A 17,515-nucleotide genomic window follows, 5' to 3' on the forward strand; every position below is an offset into this window, starting at 1 on the left:
GCGTGGAACTGAGGGAGTGCTGCCCTGTCAGAGGTGTGGAGCTGAGGGAATGCTGCCCTGTCAGAGGTGTGGAACTGAGGGAGTGTTGCCCTGTCAGAGATATAGAACTGAGGGAGTGTTGGCCTGTCGTAGGTGTGGAACTGAGGGAGTGCTGCCCTGTCAGAGGTGTGGAACTGAGGGAACGCTGCCCTGTCATAGGTGTAGAACTAAGGGAGTGCTGGCCTGTCAGAGGTGTAGAACTGAGGGAGTGTTGGCCTGTCTGAAGTGTAGAAATGAGAGAGTGCTGCACTTTCGGAGATATAGAACTGAGGGAGTGCTGGCCTATTGGAGGTGTAGAACTGAGGGATTGTTGTCCTGTCAGAGGTGTGGAACTGAGGGTCTGTCAGTGGTGTCGAACTGAGGAAGTGTTGCCCTGTCGTAGGTGTGGAACTGAGGGAGTGTTGTCCTGTCGGAGGTGTTGAACCGAGGGAGTGTTGCCCTGTCGGAGGTGTTGAACCGAGGGAGTGTTGCCCTGTCGGAGGTGTCGAACCGAGGGAGTGTTGTCCTGTTGGAGGTGTACAACTGAGGGAGGGCTGCCCTGTCGGAGATGTCGAACTGAGGGAGTGTTGCCCTGTCAGAGATGTCGAACTGAGGGAGTGCTGCCCTCTTGAGGTGCCATCCCAGAAATATTTCCTGGCCATTATACCATTGCTGTTTGTGTGAACCTTCCTGTGTGCTAATTGGTTTGCATTCTCCTACTTCACAACAGTGACTGTACGTCAAAATAAAAGGACTACCATTGAGCCAAGGCTGGCACCTGAGAGGCAAGGGAAGGAATTGGCCAAGCCAGTGAGTGCCAGCTCAGCCACTCTGCCACTCAGCCACATGGCGCTGAAAGAAGGTGACTCAGGTCCACCAAGGCGAGAGAAGCCACCAGTGAGAATAAATTAAATTGAGTGTGCATCCTTTCCTCCCCATCACTGTATACAAGGATTTTAATTACTTAATCATACGTGGGCCGAAGGTCACAGCATATCCTTGTCATCCCTAGCTTCATCTAGCAGTGTCCATTCATTCATTCTATTAGCAACAACAGTGCCTTTCCTGTAAAATGTTTCTACTGAACAATTGTTTTCCTTTTAACCCTCTTCAGGTGCAGGCAATGAGGGAGAAATTGAAAGTGGCGAATGTCCAGACCAGCGAATCAGAGAACAGTTTATTCAAGAGGTACCAAGAAGTAACCAATACACTGCAGGAAAAGGACGATGTGATTCAGAGGCTGGAACAACAATTGGACAAACAGGTACCTCTACAAAACAGTTTGTGTTTGGAACCGGGTATCACAATTGCAGTCATAAATCTTCAGGTTATTCGAAAAACCAGGCAAGACCTTGAAAAATATTTTAATTTTTGTTTTTCTTCCCTCACATTGATGATCAAGTCTCGAGGGTCTCCCTGAAACCCTATATGGTTATAACCCAATGTAGCTTTCAATACGTTCCCAGGATATGGGTGTCACTGTAAGGTTGACATTTGTTGCCCACCCCTAATTGCCCTTGAGAAGGCATGATGGACCTTCTTTGTGAAATGTTGCAGTCCATGTGGGGAAGGTACACCCACAGTGCTGTTAGGGGATAGTTCCAGGATTTTAACCCAGCGATGGTGAAGGAACAACAATATAGTTCCAAGAAAGGATGGTGCGTAACTTGGAGTGGAACTTGCAGGTGGTGGTGTTCCCATGCACCTGCTTCCCTTGTCCTCCGAGGTGGTGGAGGTCACTCAATGGTATTACCATCGCTGAGTCCCTCACAATTAATATCCTGGGGGTTACAATTGACCAGAAACTGAACTAGGCTAGCCATATAAATACTGCAGCTCCAAGAGCTGGTTAGAGACTAGGAATCCTGCAGCGAGTAACTCACCTCCTGACTCCCCAAATCCTGTTGCCACCTATATGGTCCAAGTCAGAAGTGTAATGGAATACTCTCCACTTGCCTGGATGAGTGCAGCTTCAACAACACTCAAGAAGCTCAACACAATCCAGGACAAAGCAACCAGGTTGATTGGCATCCCATCCAAAAACATTCACTTCCCTCCACCACCAACAACATGGCAGCCGTGTGTACTATCTACAAGATGCCCTGTAGGAAACCACCTAGACTCCTTTGACAGCACCTTCCAAACCCATGACCATAATCATCTAGAAGGACAAGGACAGCAGATACATGGGAACACTACCACCTGGAAATTCCCCTTCAAGTCACTCACCATTCTGACTTGGAATTATATCGCTGTTCCTTCACTGTCGCTGGGTCAAAATCCTGGAACTCCCTCTCTAATAGCACAGTGGGTGTACCTAAACCACACGGACTGCAATGGTTCACAAAGGCAGCTTATCACCACAGTCTTGAGGGCAACTAGGGATGGACAACAAATGCTGGCCCAGTGAAGCACACATCCCGTCAACATGAATTTAAAAATAAAAGGTTAAGGGTTTGAGAGGTGTGGAAGGGATTATATATGTGTATATAAAAGGAAGATCCCAGATTTGATAACCAGTGATGCTGACCTCAACAGGTGGCTATAATTAACTCATGGTGTGTATCTAAATTTTAGTCTGAAAACAAAATGGAGGCAAAAGCATGGACAGGAACTGGCCCTCAGATTATTTACATATACAATGGACATATGGATTAAAATGTGTTACACGTTTGATGTGAGGTAGCCATTACAACATGGCAGGAAATTTGTGCACAGCAAGCACCCTGAAGCTGCAGTGCAATAGTAACCAAATAATCTGATTTTGTGATGTTGAGGGAATAAATATTGAGCAAAACACTGGGGAGAAGTCACCTGCTCTTCAGAATAATGCCATGTGCCGACTGAGAGGGCATCTTAGGCTCACCCAAACTGCAGCATCTCCGGCAGTGCAGCACTACCCCAGTAATGTACCAGAGTGCCAACCTCTTCTACGGGGTTTCCCCTGTTGGGGAACACACCTTCTTTATGTTTTGTCCTGTATTACTGGTTTATGTTCAATTTTTAAATTTGGAACTTTATTCCTGCTCAAGATATGAAAATTATTTTAATTACCTTCATTACGAATTACATTTCTCAGAACCAGTTAAGAGCCCAGGAAGCCAAGGTGATTGAGGAGAAGGCAGCCAGAATCAAAGAGTGGGTGACTTTCAAGTTAAGAGAAGTAAGTCCTGAGTTTTAGTTTGTGGTTTAACCTTGAGGCGGCTTTGCAACATCGCCCGGAATTCTTCCATCCGGCTTTGATGGCAGGCGGACACGGTGAATCTGGTGGGAGCTGAAAAGTCGGCTACCCGGCAACATAAAATCCCGTTGCAATTCCCCCGACGGCAGATCAGTGGCACAAACGCCATTTGTGTTCATTTGCATATTATGGATGCTCATTAAAACAGCTTCCCACTGGCATCCTGCAGGTCTTTCAATCTTGCATCACGCCAGCAGGAATTTACATTGGCGTCAAGCACAATTGCTAATGAGCGGTGTGCCATAGATCACCATAGACTTCAAAGTGAGTGCAACATATAAATCCATATAAAATACCAATCAGTTCCAATTTTTCCTGGATTCTTTCAAGAATCCTCCCTTTCCTCCCATACCCACGATTTGGGCCCACAGTGGGTGCTCCTTATGAACAAACCTGGGCCGGCGAGGAACAATTCGATGAGAGTGACCAGTCTTCTTTCCCTGTTGATAAGGCTTGGCACAGATACATGGGAACACCATCAGACTTGGAAATATATCGGCATTCCTTCACCTTCGCTGGGTCAAAGTCCTGGAACTCCCTCCCTAACAGCACAGTGGGTGTACCTGCACCAGATGGACTGCAGTGGTTCGAGAAGGTCACTCAGCACCACCTTTTCGAGGACAATTAGGGATGGGCAACAATGCTGGCCTGGACTCCGGAGCCCTTGAATGAATGGAAAAAAACCAGAGAGGAGAATTGAAAGAAAATAACGACAAATTCAGTACATGGAGAGAAGAGTCATTTTCACTTTCCCTGCTCCTCACCCAAAGGCTTTATCCCATTGGTAGGAAGGGAATGTTGCGTTCGTCTGATCTAGACTCACATGTCTCTTCGCGCAAAAGTCTCTCGCTAGCGACTAGAGGGAGGAACCCTGTCATATTCTCCCCATCTTCCCTCCGCCACCTCGGATGGTTATGGCATGCTGAAAGTGCCTAACTTGCTGAAGACCAGAGTTTGAATTCACGCCTTCCTGCGCTCGCACCTGGTGCTGCATCCAGGCAATACATCATCATTCCGGAATCTCGGCACATTCCTTGACCTCTAACCCGCTGTTATCATGAGATGAGTAACGTGCATTCCTGGGCCAAGATGTCAAAATATTATTAAACACCGAGCCTGGACTTAACCATTTGGAAGAAAGTCCTGCTCTTTGTTTATATTATCCTTCTGCAGTGTTCCAGAATTCCCTTTGTGTGAGGAAGTGCTTCCTGACAGTCGACCTCAACGGCCTAGCTATAATTTTAAGGTTCTGTCCCCGTGTCCTGGACTCTGCTCACCAGAGGAAATAGTTACACTGGGCGGGATTTTCCCACTGATGGGATCTTCACGGTCCTGCCTGTGCCGACCCCTTGCCCTGGTTCCTGAGCAGTGGGAAAACCCGTTTCCAGCGGGACCGGAAGATCCTGCCACTGGCTCATGGCAGGCCGCCTCCGCCTCAGCAAATCCTGCTGTGGAGGGGATGGGAAAATCCTATACTCTTTATCTACCCTATAAATCATCTTCAATTACCTCCAGTAACTCACCCCTTAATCTTCCATACTTGGGGAAGACAGGCTGAGCCCATTCAATCTATCCTCATCACTTAACGCTGCTATCCCAGAATAATTCCAATCGGGGTCACTGGATGATGGGAAGGGCGGGATTGCCAATTGCTTTTCACTTTGTTTCAGCGTCCTTTGGTTGGTTCCATGGGCCCTGCATCCCTCTCCTCAGTACAGACTAACTCAACCTGACTCAGATGGAGGAAGTGGAGAACCTCAGTACTACATATTATTTATCCCCTTTGGTTGGGAGGTGGTGGTGGGGGGGCAGTTGGGCGGGGGGGGGGGGGGGCTCATCTGTTTACCATTTGAGCTTTCAACTGTTCAACAGTCTCTTCCCTGCTTATCCCAAATTCATATTCATGCTTACCGTTGACACTGTAATCCATGCACATCACTTTCGTGTGGTACTTTATCAAACACGTGGGGCTGAGTTTTTGACACGGCTCGGGGGTTGCATTTCAGTGCTCGAGTGGCCACGTTTAATTTTTAGTTGGAGGAAATCCGACTTTCCTCCGTACTCCGCACCGTTTTCCTCTGGGTTTTTCTGTGAGCCGGGAGGGCCTAGTGTGTTAAAGGCAAACCCGCAACCACTGAGGTCGGGTTCCTCATTTTAAATGGGGGGGGGGGTTAAAATCAGGTTTCCACCTGCTCACCATTTTCATCTAGTGTTTTGCGCACCCAGTAAATTCATGGGAGGTTTGAGATTGGTGAAGAAAACGGGAAACCCGCTGAGGTGTCTGGAATATCACAACTTCAAATGTCGCGTTAAGTTACGACAGTGTGACATGGATGTGTTTTTAATGTAGTGATTCATCATTAGGATCCCAGGTAAGTTGACGCTTATATTGATCTTTGTGTATTTGTTCGCATGTATTACAGTGCTTTTCTAATGAAGAAAGCGCATCATAATCCAGTCAAAAATGATCAATGTCTGAGAATGAATGGGCATTTCAAGAGGTTGTAATAAGCAATTGTCCCTTTCATGTGGTTTCTACAAATTAATAGAATTACAAGTATTACAAGATTTTTTTTCATATTCCAGAATGCAATTTGTTTCTCTGTATCAATAATATGGGGAAATCTGAGGAGGCAAGGAGAATATTTCGGGGCAGAGAGTTGGTACAGGGGAATCTGAGTGGTTATGAAGAACACATGGGAGCATAGAGGTAGCATAGCAATCTGAAGGGATATGGTATGGCATGACAGTGGGTAGGGGGTGAGGGTGACGTTCAGGGAGCCTTTAAACACTGTTGGGAGCTGGGAGAAAATGGTCGGAATTCTCTGATAATGGGGCTATGTTCCCACGCCCGCGAGAAATCGGGCACGAATCACTCTGGACCTTCCTAGAGAAAGTCCAGAGTGATTCTCCGTTTTGCAGGGGGCTAGCAGGGCCCCGGAGTGCTCCTCACAGCTCTGGCTGCCGAAACGGGGCCCTGCACTTCTGGCCGTGGGTCCGTGCATGCGGCAGCAGTCGCCTGCGGTGGCCCCACGCAACATGGTGGACCCGCACCATGGGCCGGCACCAATAACGTAGGCCTCCTCCGGGATTGCGAGCGTCCGCCAATCGGTGGCCCCCGATCGCGAACCTGGCTGTCCTGGAGGCAACCCCCCCCCCCCCCCCCAAACCCGGTGACGGATTCCCCCGCTCCCCACCAGGGCGGCCGCCGACTGAGTCCGCAGCCGCCACTCCGAGCTCCCGTCAGGTGGAACCATGAGTGAATAACGCCGGCGAGAACTCGGCCAGTTGTCGACGGAGAATCTTTCAATGGCGCCCGACCAGCGCCGCGTCAACCGCGCTTGTGCGATTGGCACCGATTCTCTGGACCTCGGAGAATCACGGGAGTGGCGTTGGACCCGATTGTGGGTCTGAAGCCCATTCTCCACCCCCGAGAATGGGCGTCAGAGAATCCTCGGAGAATCCCAGCCCATGTGGGAGAATCAAGGGAGGCTTCTAACTGGCCCAGTTCTACAACCACACTCCACCTGCACTGGTTAGTGACTCTCAAACAGCACTGCATACCCAGCCCAGTGTGTAAAGACAAAATTGGCATATGAAGTAACACGAGGGTCGGGTGTGCGAATCATGAAAGTGGGCAGGCCAGCTTTTCCTCAGCCAAGAGGAATATTTGGTCCGTTTGTTCATCCTTCAGTTTTCAATTGCATTCCCATTCATCTGAACCAAAAGGAATAGATTTGTGCTAATGCTGCTTTGAGAAAGTAGTACTCACAATGAAGCGTGTTCCTTATGGATTGAACACCAGACTGTAAGTCTAATTTTTCTCGCCTCAGAAAATACAATATTTTCCTGCGGCCTTTCAGACTAGGATGGATCGAAAATTGTCAGATGGGAGTGAGGAAGTGGGATTAGTCACAGGTACTGTGGGTAATACAGCTTCACAAGGTGGTGTCATTCAGCGAGGGATCCAATTACCAGTTTCCATTGTGTCTTTGTGTATTACACAGCTTATTCCAAGATTGCTTTACCTAAATTTCAACAGAGACTACAGGGAGGGTGAGCTCTTGAAAGGGGGGAGGAATTGGAGGCAAGGAAAATCAGAAAAGGTGGTGTTGGGCAAGAATGCCAACGTATTCTTGCCTTCTCCCGCTTAACTTGTTTCTGTGCACTATGGCGACCCGCTCAGTCGAGGCGGAAGCCAGTTAAGGTTGTTACAGAAGCAATTCATTTTCTGACAGCAATGAAATTCTGTTGCAGAGTTCAGGGGCTACCCCGTAGAGTCTGACAATCGTGAACTCACAGGAGGCGAGTGCACGAGCAGGAGATGGGAGTGCCTTGAATATAGCATGAAACCACACCCGTCCCCCGTCCCCCCACACATTGTAGGGGCAAATGGGCAGGCCTGAGGTCATCTCAGGCCTGAGGCAGAGGCTTACGGCTGAATGATTGTCGTCTGAACACCTGCTGCCAGGTGTGGTATTCTGGTGAAGAAGTGGCTTAGTCTCTCCTCCAGCTGCTTTGCTCACCTGTTCCGCTCTGCCCTCCCTCCTTCCATTGACCTCGGCAGCCCACTCTCTGCAGATGCAGCGAAGATCACCATCCACTCTTTAATTCACGCACCCTGAATCACCCTAAACCCGCCTACCACCCCCCCCCCCCCCACCCCCATTGGATGCCCACCCGGCAGGCACCCTCTCAACCTGATGTCTCCCGGCAAATTGGGCCAGCGGTACAGCTGCTTCGGTGATCAGGATCGCAAGCCAAAAAAATGCTCCTGGGCCTCGGGAAAAGAAACCCAGGGTGGAGAAATGCAGCCCGACATTTCACACCTTCCTGATTGGTTGTGAGGTTGCTCGAAGAAGGTGAAAGAAAGGTGCTGTCTAAATGCAAATCCCTTACTTACTTTGTTTTGATTTTGCTTTTTAAAGCTGGAATTCGAAAACCATCATCTCAAAGTAACCACCCAGAAGCAAGCTGAGCAGATTCAAACCCTGCACGCCAAGATTCAAGGTACAGAGACTCTACCTTCACAGAAATTTGGAAGCAGAAAGAATTAAATTGTGAAAAGTGGCGACACTTTTTATTCTTCATATTCTTGTTTGGCTATCTTAGAACAAGATGCTCCTGTGCACTGACTGACGCGTGGTAACATAAGATTGTGAAGTGACAGACAAAATCCTTGGTCTATCTGGGTGGTCCCGAAATTCAAAAGAAAAATTCCCATTCTAGCTTTCATGCCCTTCAAAGATGCTATCTTCAAAATCATCTTCCGGTTCCCTCTTAAACCTGCCGGTTTAATCCACCTCCCCCAGGGCACATTGTTCCTGCCATTCACCGTTATATGTGCAACTCAAACTGTTCACTCCTCCACTTTGTCCTGGCCAATAGCTATCCTTCAATCAACATGACAAAATCTTGTCATCAGCTCATTTACCACATTGCTGTTTGTGGGAGCTTGCTATGCACAAATTGACTACCACATTTCACACATTACGACCATGATTATGGTTTAAAGGTGATTAATTGGTTGTGAAGAGCTGTTTCCTCTGGGGTCCTGGGAATTGAGGGCATAATTCTAATCTGGCACTTGGCCGATGTCAGATTGCACCTTGGCTTAAAGGCTCTTCTAAAAGATTGCAGCACTACACAGAGTCAAGGCTGGATGTCTGGATGCTGGATTGCAGCACTGCACAGAGTCAGGGCTGGGTGTCTGGATGCTGGATTGCAGCACTGCACAGGGTCAGGGCTGGATGTCTGGATGCTGGATTGCAACACTGCACAGAGTCAGGGCTGGATGTCTGGATGCTGGATTGCAGCACTGCACAGGGTCAGGGCTGGATGTCTGGATGCTGGATTGCAGCACTACACAGAGTCAAGGCTGGATGTCTGGATGCTGGATTGCAGCACTACACAGAGTCAGGGCTGGGTGTCTGGATGCTGGATTGCAGCACTGCACAGGGTCAGGGCTGGATGTCTGGATGCTGGATTGCAGCACGACACCGAGTCAGGGCTGGATGTCTGGATGCTGGATTGCAGCACTGCACAGGGTCAGGGCTGGGTGCTGGATTGCAGCACTGCACAGAGTCAAGGCTGGATGTCTGGATGCTGGATTGCAGCACGACACCGAGTCAGGGCTGGATGTCTGGATGCTGGATTGCAGCACTGCACAGGGTCAGGGCCGCATGTCTGGATGCTGGATCGCAGCACGACACCGAGTCAGGGCTGGATGTCTGGATGCTGGATTGCAGCACTGCACAGGGTCAGGGCTGGATGTCTGGATGCTGGATTGCAGCACTGCACAGAGTCAGGGCTGGATGTCTGGATGCTGGATTGCAGCACGACACCGAGTCAGGGCTGGATGTCTGAATGCTGGGTTGCAGCACCTCATGGGGTCAGGGCTGGGTGTCTGGATGCTGGATTGCAGCACTGCACAGGGTCAGGGCTGCATGTCTGGATGCTGGATTGCAGCACTACACAGAGTCAAGGCTGGATGCTGGATTGCAGCACGACACCGAGTCAGGGCTGCATGTCTGGATGCTGGATTGCAGGACTGCACAGAGTCAGGGCTGGATGTCTGGATGCTGGATTGCAGCACTGCACAGGGTCAGGGTTGGATGTCTGGATGCTGGATTGCAGCACTGCACAGGTTCAGGGCTGGATGTCTGGATGCTGGATTGCAGCACTACACCGAGTCAGGGCTGGATGTCTGGATGCTGGATTGCAGCACTGCACAGAGTCAGGGCTGGATGTCTGGATGCTGGATTGCAGCACTGCACAGGGTCAGGGCTGGATGTCTGGATGCTGGATTGCAGCACGACACAGAGTCAGGGCTGCATGTCTGGATGCTGGGTTGCAGCACGACACCGAGTCAGGGCTGGATGTCTGGATGCTGGATTGCAGCACTGCACAGGGTCAGGGCTGGATGTCTGGATGCTGGATTGCAGCACTGCACAGGGTCAGGGCTGCATGTCTGGATGCTGGATTGCAGCACTGCACAGAGTCAGGGCTGGATGTCTGGATGCTGGATTGCAGCACGACACCGAGTCAAGGCTGGATGTCTGGATGCTGGATTGCAGCACTGCACAGGGTCAGGGCTGGATGTCTGGATGCTGGATTGCAGCACTACACCGAGTCAGGGCTGGATGTCTGGATGCTGGATTGCAGCACAACACCGAGTCAGGGCTGGATGTCTGGATGCTGGATTGCAGCACTGCACAGGGTCAGGGCTGGATGTCTGGATGCTGGATTGCAGCACTGCACAGAGTCAGGGCTGGATGTCTGGATGCTGGATTGCAGCACGACACCGAGTCAGGGCTGGATGTCTGGATGCTGGGTTGCAGCACCTCATGGGGTCAGGGCTGGGTGTCTGGATGCTGGATTGCAGCACTGCACAGGGTCAGGGCTGCATGTCTGGATGCTGGATTGCAGCACTACACAGAGTCAAGGCTGGATGCTGGATTGCAGCACGACACCGAGTCAGGGCTGCATGTCTGGATGCTGGATTGCAGGACTGCACAGAGTCAGGGCTGGATGTCTGGATGCTGGATTGCAGCACTGCACAGGGTCAGGGCTGGATGTCTGGATGCTGGATTGCAGCACTGCACAGGTTCAGGGCTGGATGTCTGGATGCTGGATTGCAGCACTACACCGAGTCAGGGCTGGATGTCTGGATGCTGGATTGCAGCACTGCACAGGGTCAGGGCTGGGTGCTGGATTGCAGCACTGCACAGAGTCAAGGCTGGATGTCTGGATGCTGGATTGCAGCACTGCACAGGGTCAGGGCTGGATGTCTGGATGCTGGATTGCAGCACTGCACAGGGTCAGGGCTGGATGTCTGGATGCTGGATTGCAGCACTGCACAGAGTCAGGGCTGGATGTCTGGATGCTGGATTGCAGCACGACACCGAGTCAGGGCTGGATGTCTGAATGCTGGGTTGCAGCACCTCATGGGGTCAGGGCTGGGTGTCTGGATGCTGGATTGCAGCACTGCACAGGGTCAGGGCTGCATGTCTGGATGCTGGATTGCAGCACTACACAGAGTCAAGGCTGGATGCTGGATTGCAGCACGACACCGAGTCAGGGCTGCATGTCTGGATGCTGGATTGCAGGACTGCACAGAGTCAGGGCTGGATGTCTGGATGCTGGATTGCAGCACTGCACAGGGTCAGGGCTGGATGTCTGGATGCTGGATTGCAGCACTGCACAGGTTCAGGGCTGGATGTCTGGATGCTGGATTGCAGCACTACACCGAGTCAGGGCTGGATGTCTGGATGCTGGATTGCAGCACTGCACAGAGTCAGGGCTGGATGTCTGGATGCTGGATTGCAGCACGACACAGAGTCAGGGCTGCATGTCTGGATGCTGGGTTGCAGCACGACACCGAGTCAGGGCTGGATGTCTGGATGCTGGATTGCAGCACTGCACAGGGTCAGGGCTGGATGTCTGGATGCTGGATTGCAGCACTGCACAGGGTCAGGGCTGCATGTCTGGATGCTGGATTGCAGCACTGCACAGAGTCAGGGCTGGATGTCTGGATGCTGGATTGCAGCACGACACCGAGTCAAGGCTGGATGTCTGGATGCTGGATTGCAGCACTACACCGAGTCAGGGCTGGATGTCTGGATGCTGGATTGCAGCACAACACCGAGTCAGGGCTGGATGTCTGGATGCTGGATTGCAGCACTGCACAGGGTCAGGGCTGGATGTCTGGATGCTGGATTGCAGCACTGCACAGGGTCAGGGCTGGATGTCTGGATGCTGGGTTGCAGCACCTCATGGGGTCAGGGCTGGGTGTCTGGATGCTGGATTGCAGCACTGCACAGGGTCAGGGCTGCATGTCTGGATGCTGGATTGCAGCACTACACAGAGTCAAGGCTGGATGCTGGATTGCAGCACGACACCGAGTCAGGGCTGCATGTCTGGATGCTGGATTGCAGGACTGCACAGAGTCAGGGCTGGATGTCTGGATGCTGGATTGCAGCACTGCACAGGGTCAGGGCTGGATGTCTGGATGCTGGATTGTAGCACTGCACAGGTTCAGGGCTGGATGTCTGGATGCTGGATTGCAGCACTACACCGAGTCAGGGCTGGATGTCTGGATGCTGGATTGCAGCACGACACCGAGTCAAGGCTGGATGTCTGGATGCTGGATTGCAGCACAACACCGAGTCAGGGCTGGATGTCTGGATGCTGGATTGCAGCACTACACAGAGCCAGGGCTGGATGTCTGGATGCTGGATTGCAGCACTGCACAGGGTCAGGGCTGCATGTCTGGATGCTGGATTGCAGCACTACACAGAGTCAGGGCTGGGTGCTGGATTGCAGCACGACACCGAGTCAGGGCTGGGTGCTGGATGCCCACACCACCAGCAGTGCCAGGATATTACCTTGTCCAGAAGGCCTCCAATCCCCTGGGAGACGCCTTGAGTGTCGATCATAGAATCATTGAATTTACAGTTGCAGAAGGAGGCCATTCGGTCCATCGAGTCTGCACCGGCTCTTTGAAAGAGCACCCTACCCAAGATCACACCTCCACCCTATCCCCATCACCCAGTAACCCAACCCAACACTAAAGGCAATTTATCATGACCAATCCACCTAACCTGCACATCTTTGGACTGTGGGAGGAAACTGGAGCACCCGGAGAAAACCCACCCACACACGGGGAGAAAGTGCTGACTCCGCACAGACAGTGAACCAAGCCGGGTTTCGAACCTGGGATCCTGGAGCTGTGAAGCAATTGTGCTATCCACCATGCTACCGTGCTGCCCAAAATCTGTCTGGTCTGTCTGGTCTCATTGTCGAGACCAGCACTGAACAGCGCTCGCCTGAGATCTCCAAGGGGAAGGGGCTAGATCCCTCAGCTTTGTTAAAACGTGATCCTGCCCACAATGGGCGGGATTCCCCATCGTGTTGCATCTCCTGAGGAATGGCGTGCCGGATTGATCCCGGAAGTGGGACCTCCGGCACCTACCGGTCACGTTGCGCTGTGCTGCTTTTTGGGCACAACGTGGCAAGTAGATCCCGCCCAATTTCCAGGTGAAGGTGCACAGAGCGCTCTAAAATCTGGAGAGAAAACACATCTGTGCAGCTGGAAAAGCTGCACGCCGGGTTTCCTGCCTCAGCCAGCTCTCTGTGCACTTGAGGGGGAGACTCCATCCAATATGTTCTTAGTGTTTAATAAATTTGAAACCATCAGCAGGAGAAATTAGCTTCTGTGTATGTGTGGCTCTGAAGATGCAGTGTGCCTGACTAGATGCAGTGTTTTTATATATAGACATAGAGAGCTGTTTCAACACCCAGTATTTATCTGATACCTTTAACATGTTGAAGTGTCCCACAGCACTTTGCAGGAAGTCAGACCAAAACTAACAGCAAGTCTTGGAAGGAGATGTTCGAGCAGCTGACTAGAATTTGAGGAATAGGTGAAACAACACCTTAGTGGGAGATAGAGAGCTGGAGAAAGCAAGAGGTTAGCGCCAAGGAAATGACACTGGACTAGTAATCCAGAGGTCCAGGCTAATGCTCTGGGGGACATGGGTTCAAATCCCACCATGAACTGACCAAGACTCTTCAGACAGCATCTTCCAAACCCACGACTGCTCCCATCTAGAAGGACAGGAGCAGCAGACAGATGGGAACACCACTACCTAAAAATTGCCCTCCAAGCCACTCACCAGCCTGACTTGGAAATATATCGGCTGTTGCTGGATCAAAATCCTGGATCCCCCTCCCTAACAGCATTGTGGATGTAGCTACGCCTCAGCGACTGCAGGGAGGCAGCTCACCACCACCTTCACAGGGGCAATTAATTAAGGACTAGCCAGTGATGTCCGCGTCTCATGATTAAATATTTTTTTAAATGACAGCTGATAGAAAGCTAGCCTCAGTAATGGTGACCATGAAACCATTGTCGATTGTTGTTTAAAACCCCATCTGGTTCACTAATGCCCTTTCGGGAAGGAAATCCGCCGCCCTTACCTAGTCTGACCTAAATGTGACTCCAGAGCCTCAAAAATGTGGTTGACTCTTAACTGCCCGCTGAAATGGCCGAGCGAGCCACTCAGTTCAAGGGCAATTAGGGATGGGCAACAAATGTTGGCCTCGCCAGCAATGTCCACATCCCACAAAAGAAGTTTTTTAAAAAATCTATCAAGCAAGTTAGGACACTCGGAGGCAGTGAAAGGTGCTATATAAATGCAAGTCTTTCTTTCTCCAGCCATTTTGTCCTGAGGCTCAGTCCCCCTCACCTTCTGACAGGAATGTCGGCAAGGTTCACTCCCCAGAATTGGCTCTTGCTTGACAAAAATTGTTTAAAAAAACAGCCCAACTCACTACCTGAAGGATTGAATAGACAGCCATTTAGTTGGTTTTGGAAATATCTAATCTTGGGGTTTAATGTTTGACCACTTCCCATAACATTCTGACTGAATGACTTAATGGAACTCAGTGACCGATTTACAGGTCTGAAATGTAATCCTGTGCTTTGTTATTCAATAACTAGGGATTAACAGGTAGGAATGTCCAACACCTTGAGTTGGGCCATTCAGACTTTGCCAATCCAGCTGTTTCTTACATCAAGAGAAATGAGGCAAGGGTCAGAACTGACGGATAGGGCAGCACGGTGGCCAGTGGTTAGCACAACCGCCTCACGGTGCTGAGGTCCCAGGTTCGATCCCGGCTCTGGGTCACTGTCCGTGTGGAGTTTGCACATTCTCCCCGTGTCTGCGTGGGTTTCGCCCCCACAACCCAAAAATGTGCAGAGTAGGTGGATTGGCCATGCTAAATTGCCCCTTAATTGGAAAAAATAATTGGGTAATCTAAATTTATAAAATAAAAAAGAACTGACGGATTTTCCTACGCTCCCTTTCATTTCTCAGATTGCAAGAACAATGGGCGCGAATTCCTGAACTCGCTTTCAAAATACTAAACGAGGCACAATTTTACCAAAGCCCTCAGACCTGCTCCGCTCCTGGCTGCTCTTCTACCTCGACACCATGGGCTTGATTCTCCGACCCCCCGCCGGGTCGGAGAATCGCCGGGGGGCGGCATGAATCCCGGCCCCAGAGATTCGACGGGGGCGGGAATCGCGCCACGCCTGTCGGCGGGCCCCCCCCCCCCCCCCCAGCGATTTTCTGGCCCGCGATGGGCCGAAGTCCCGCTGCTGTCATGCCGGTCCCACTGGCGGGAATCAAAACACCTCCCTTACCAGCGGGACTGGCGGCGCGGGTGGTCTCCGGGGTCCTGGAGGGGTGGGCGCGGGGCGATCTGGCCCTGGGGGTGCCTCCACAGTGGCCTGCCCGGCGATCGGGGCCCACCGATCGGCGAGCGAGCCTGTGCCGTGGGGACACTCTTCCTTCCGCATTGGCCATAGCCTTCACGATGACGGACGCGGAAGTGACGCCCTCCCCTGCGCATGTGCGGGGATGATGTCAGCAGCCGCTGATGCTCTGGCGCATGCGCGGACTTCCGCCAGCCGGCAAAGTCCCTTCGGCCCCGGTTGGCAAGGCGCCAAAGGCCTTTCCTGCCGGCCGGCGGGGCGCCAACCACTCCGGCGCGGGCCTAGCCCCTCAAGGTTAGGGCTTGGCCCCTAAAGGTGCGGAGAAATCCGCATCTTTAGGGCGGCCCGATGCCAGAGTGGTTCACGCCACTCCATCACGCCAGGACCCCCTGCCCCGCCGGGCAGGGGGGAATCCCGGCCCATATTCCCGCACTATCCCCAGAGAACCTACAGTGCAGAAGGAGGCCATTCGGCCCATCTAGTCTGCACAGACCCTCTGAAAGAGCACCCTACCTAGACCCACTCCCCAGCCCTAATCCTGTAACCCCATAACCCCATCTAACCTGCACATCTTTGGACTGTGGGAAGAAACCGGAGAACCCGGAGGAAACCCGCACAGTCACGGGGAGAAAGTGCAGATTTCTCACAGACTGTCACTTGAAGCCAGAATCTAACCTGGGTTCCTGGTGCTGTGAAGCAGCAGTGCTAACCACTGCTACCTTCATGTATTAGATTCAACAGATTTGTGTTCACACACACTTCTGCAAACCTTGTTCTTATCACGCCAGTTTCTGTCACGCTATTGTTGTCACAATCAAATTTATTCATTTTACTTGGAGACACTGTTAGTGTCAGTTGTACTTGTTTCTCACTCAGCCGAGGGACTTGACTTCTCTGTGGCATGGGGCAAAGGGGAGGGGGAGCACAGCATTGATTCACGAGGAGAGTCCAGATTATTGATTTAACACTGTGCGATTCCCGGGGCCCGTCCGATGCGGGGCACAAATCCCGTTATGACCGCAAACTCTCGGGAGAGGGCCATAATGGGATTTGTGACGATGGCAAGATCCCAGTTTGAGATCCTCCCTGTCCTCCCCACCAGCGAAGTAGTCCCCCGCATGAATCTAATTTCCATGAATTTAAATGTATTTCAATATCATTATACGGTTTAACGCTGCTGCTTCCGAGTGTGCTAGATGTCCCCCCCTCTGTTGCCGGGATGTCACTCCGGCGGGAATCACTACTGGCTTTCAAAATTAAAAAACATTCGTGATGACTGTGCCTGGAGTGTGGAGGTGTCTGGAGTCCAGGGTTCAGGGCTGAGGCAGGGCAGTGCGCCTGGCACTGGTGGTGATGTGGGCATGTCACGGAGCCAGTAATCCGGTAGCCCAGATTAATTCTCTGGGGACATAAATTCAAATCCCACCACAGCAGCAGGTGGAAATTAAATTCAAATAATAAAAATCTGGAATTGAAAGCCTACTTCAGTAATGGTGATCATGAATCATCAATTGTCATAGAAACCCGTCTGGTTCACTAATGCTTTTCAGGGAAGGAAATCTGCCGTCCTTATCTGGTCTGGCCTAAATGTGACCCCAGACCCACGGCAATGTGGTTGACTCTGAATTGCCCTCTGAAATGGCCGAGCAAGCCACTCAGTTCTCAGGCACTTGGGGGTACATGGGCAAGAAATGCAGCCATTGCCAGTTACACCCACATCACATAAAACATTTCTTGGGTGGGTACAATTTTTAAAACTCCACCCTCCCCCATGACAAGAATCCTTATTTCCCCAAACCGATGTTCCCAGCAAGCACCAGAACCAGATCACACTAAAAAGTTGAACGTTGGTTTGTGTGGGGGAGGGATTGGCGATGTGAGGGGTCGGGGTGAAAGATTCAGCAGTGCTGGTCGAGACAGGCAGAGAGTGTGTAACCTTGTAACAGGGCTGAAGGCTCAATGTTCCCACCTCAGCT

General features: G+C 51.4%; 1 protein-coding gene across 2 annotated transcripts in view; it reads left to right on the forward strand.

Annotated features, from left to right (window-relative positions):
- The window catches only part of plekhh1 (pleckstrin homology domain containing, family H (with MyTH4 domain) member 1), a 165,543-nt gene that overhangs the window by 72,137 nt on the left and 75,891 nt on the right, over positions 1–17,515 (forward strand). For both annotated transcript variants that reach the window (XM_038783805.1, XM_038783811.1), the window contains exons 4-6: positions 1,133–1,282; positions 3,098–3,181; positions 8,188–8,269. In XM_038783805.1, coding sequence (XP_038639733.1) covers positions 1,133–1,282; positions 3,098–3,181; positions 8,188–8,269 — 316 coding nt within the window. The remainder of the gene's footprint in view (positions 1–1,132; positions 1,283–3,097; positions 3,182–8,187; positions 8,270–17,515) is intronic.

Source organism: Scyliorhinus canicula, chromosome 2 (genome assembly GCF_902713615.1).
Source record: "Scyliorhinus canicula chromosome 2, sScyCan1.1, whole genome shotgun sequence".
NCBI classification, from domain to species: Eukaryota; Metazoa; Chordata; class Chondrichthyes; order Carcharhiniformes; family Scyliorhinidae; genus Scyliorhinus; species Scyliorhinus canicula.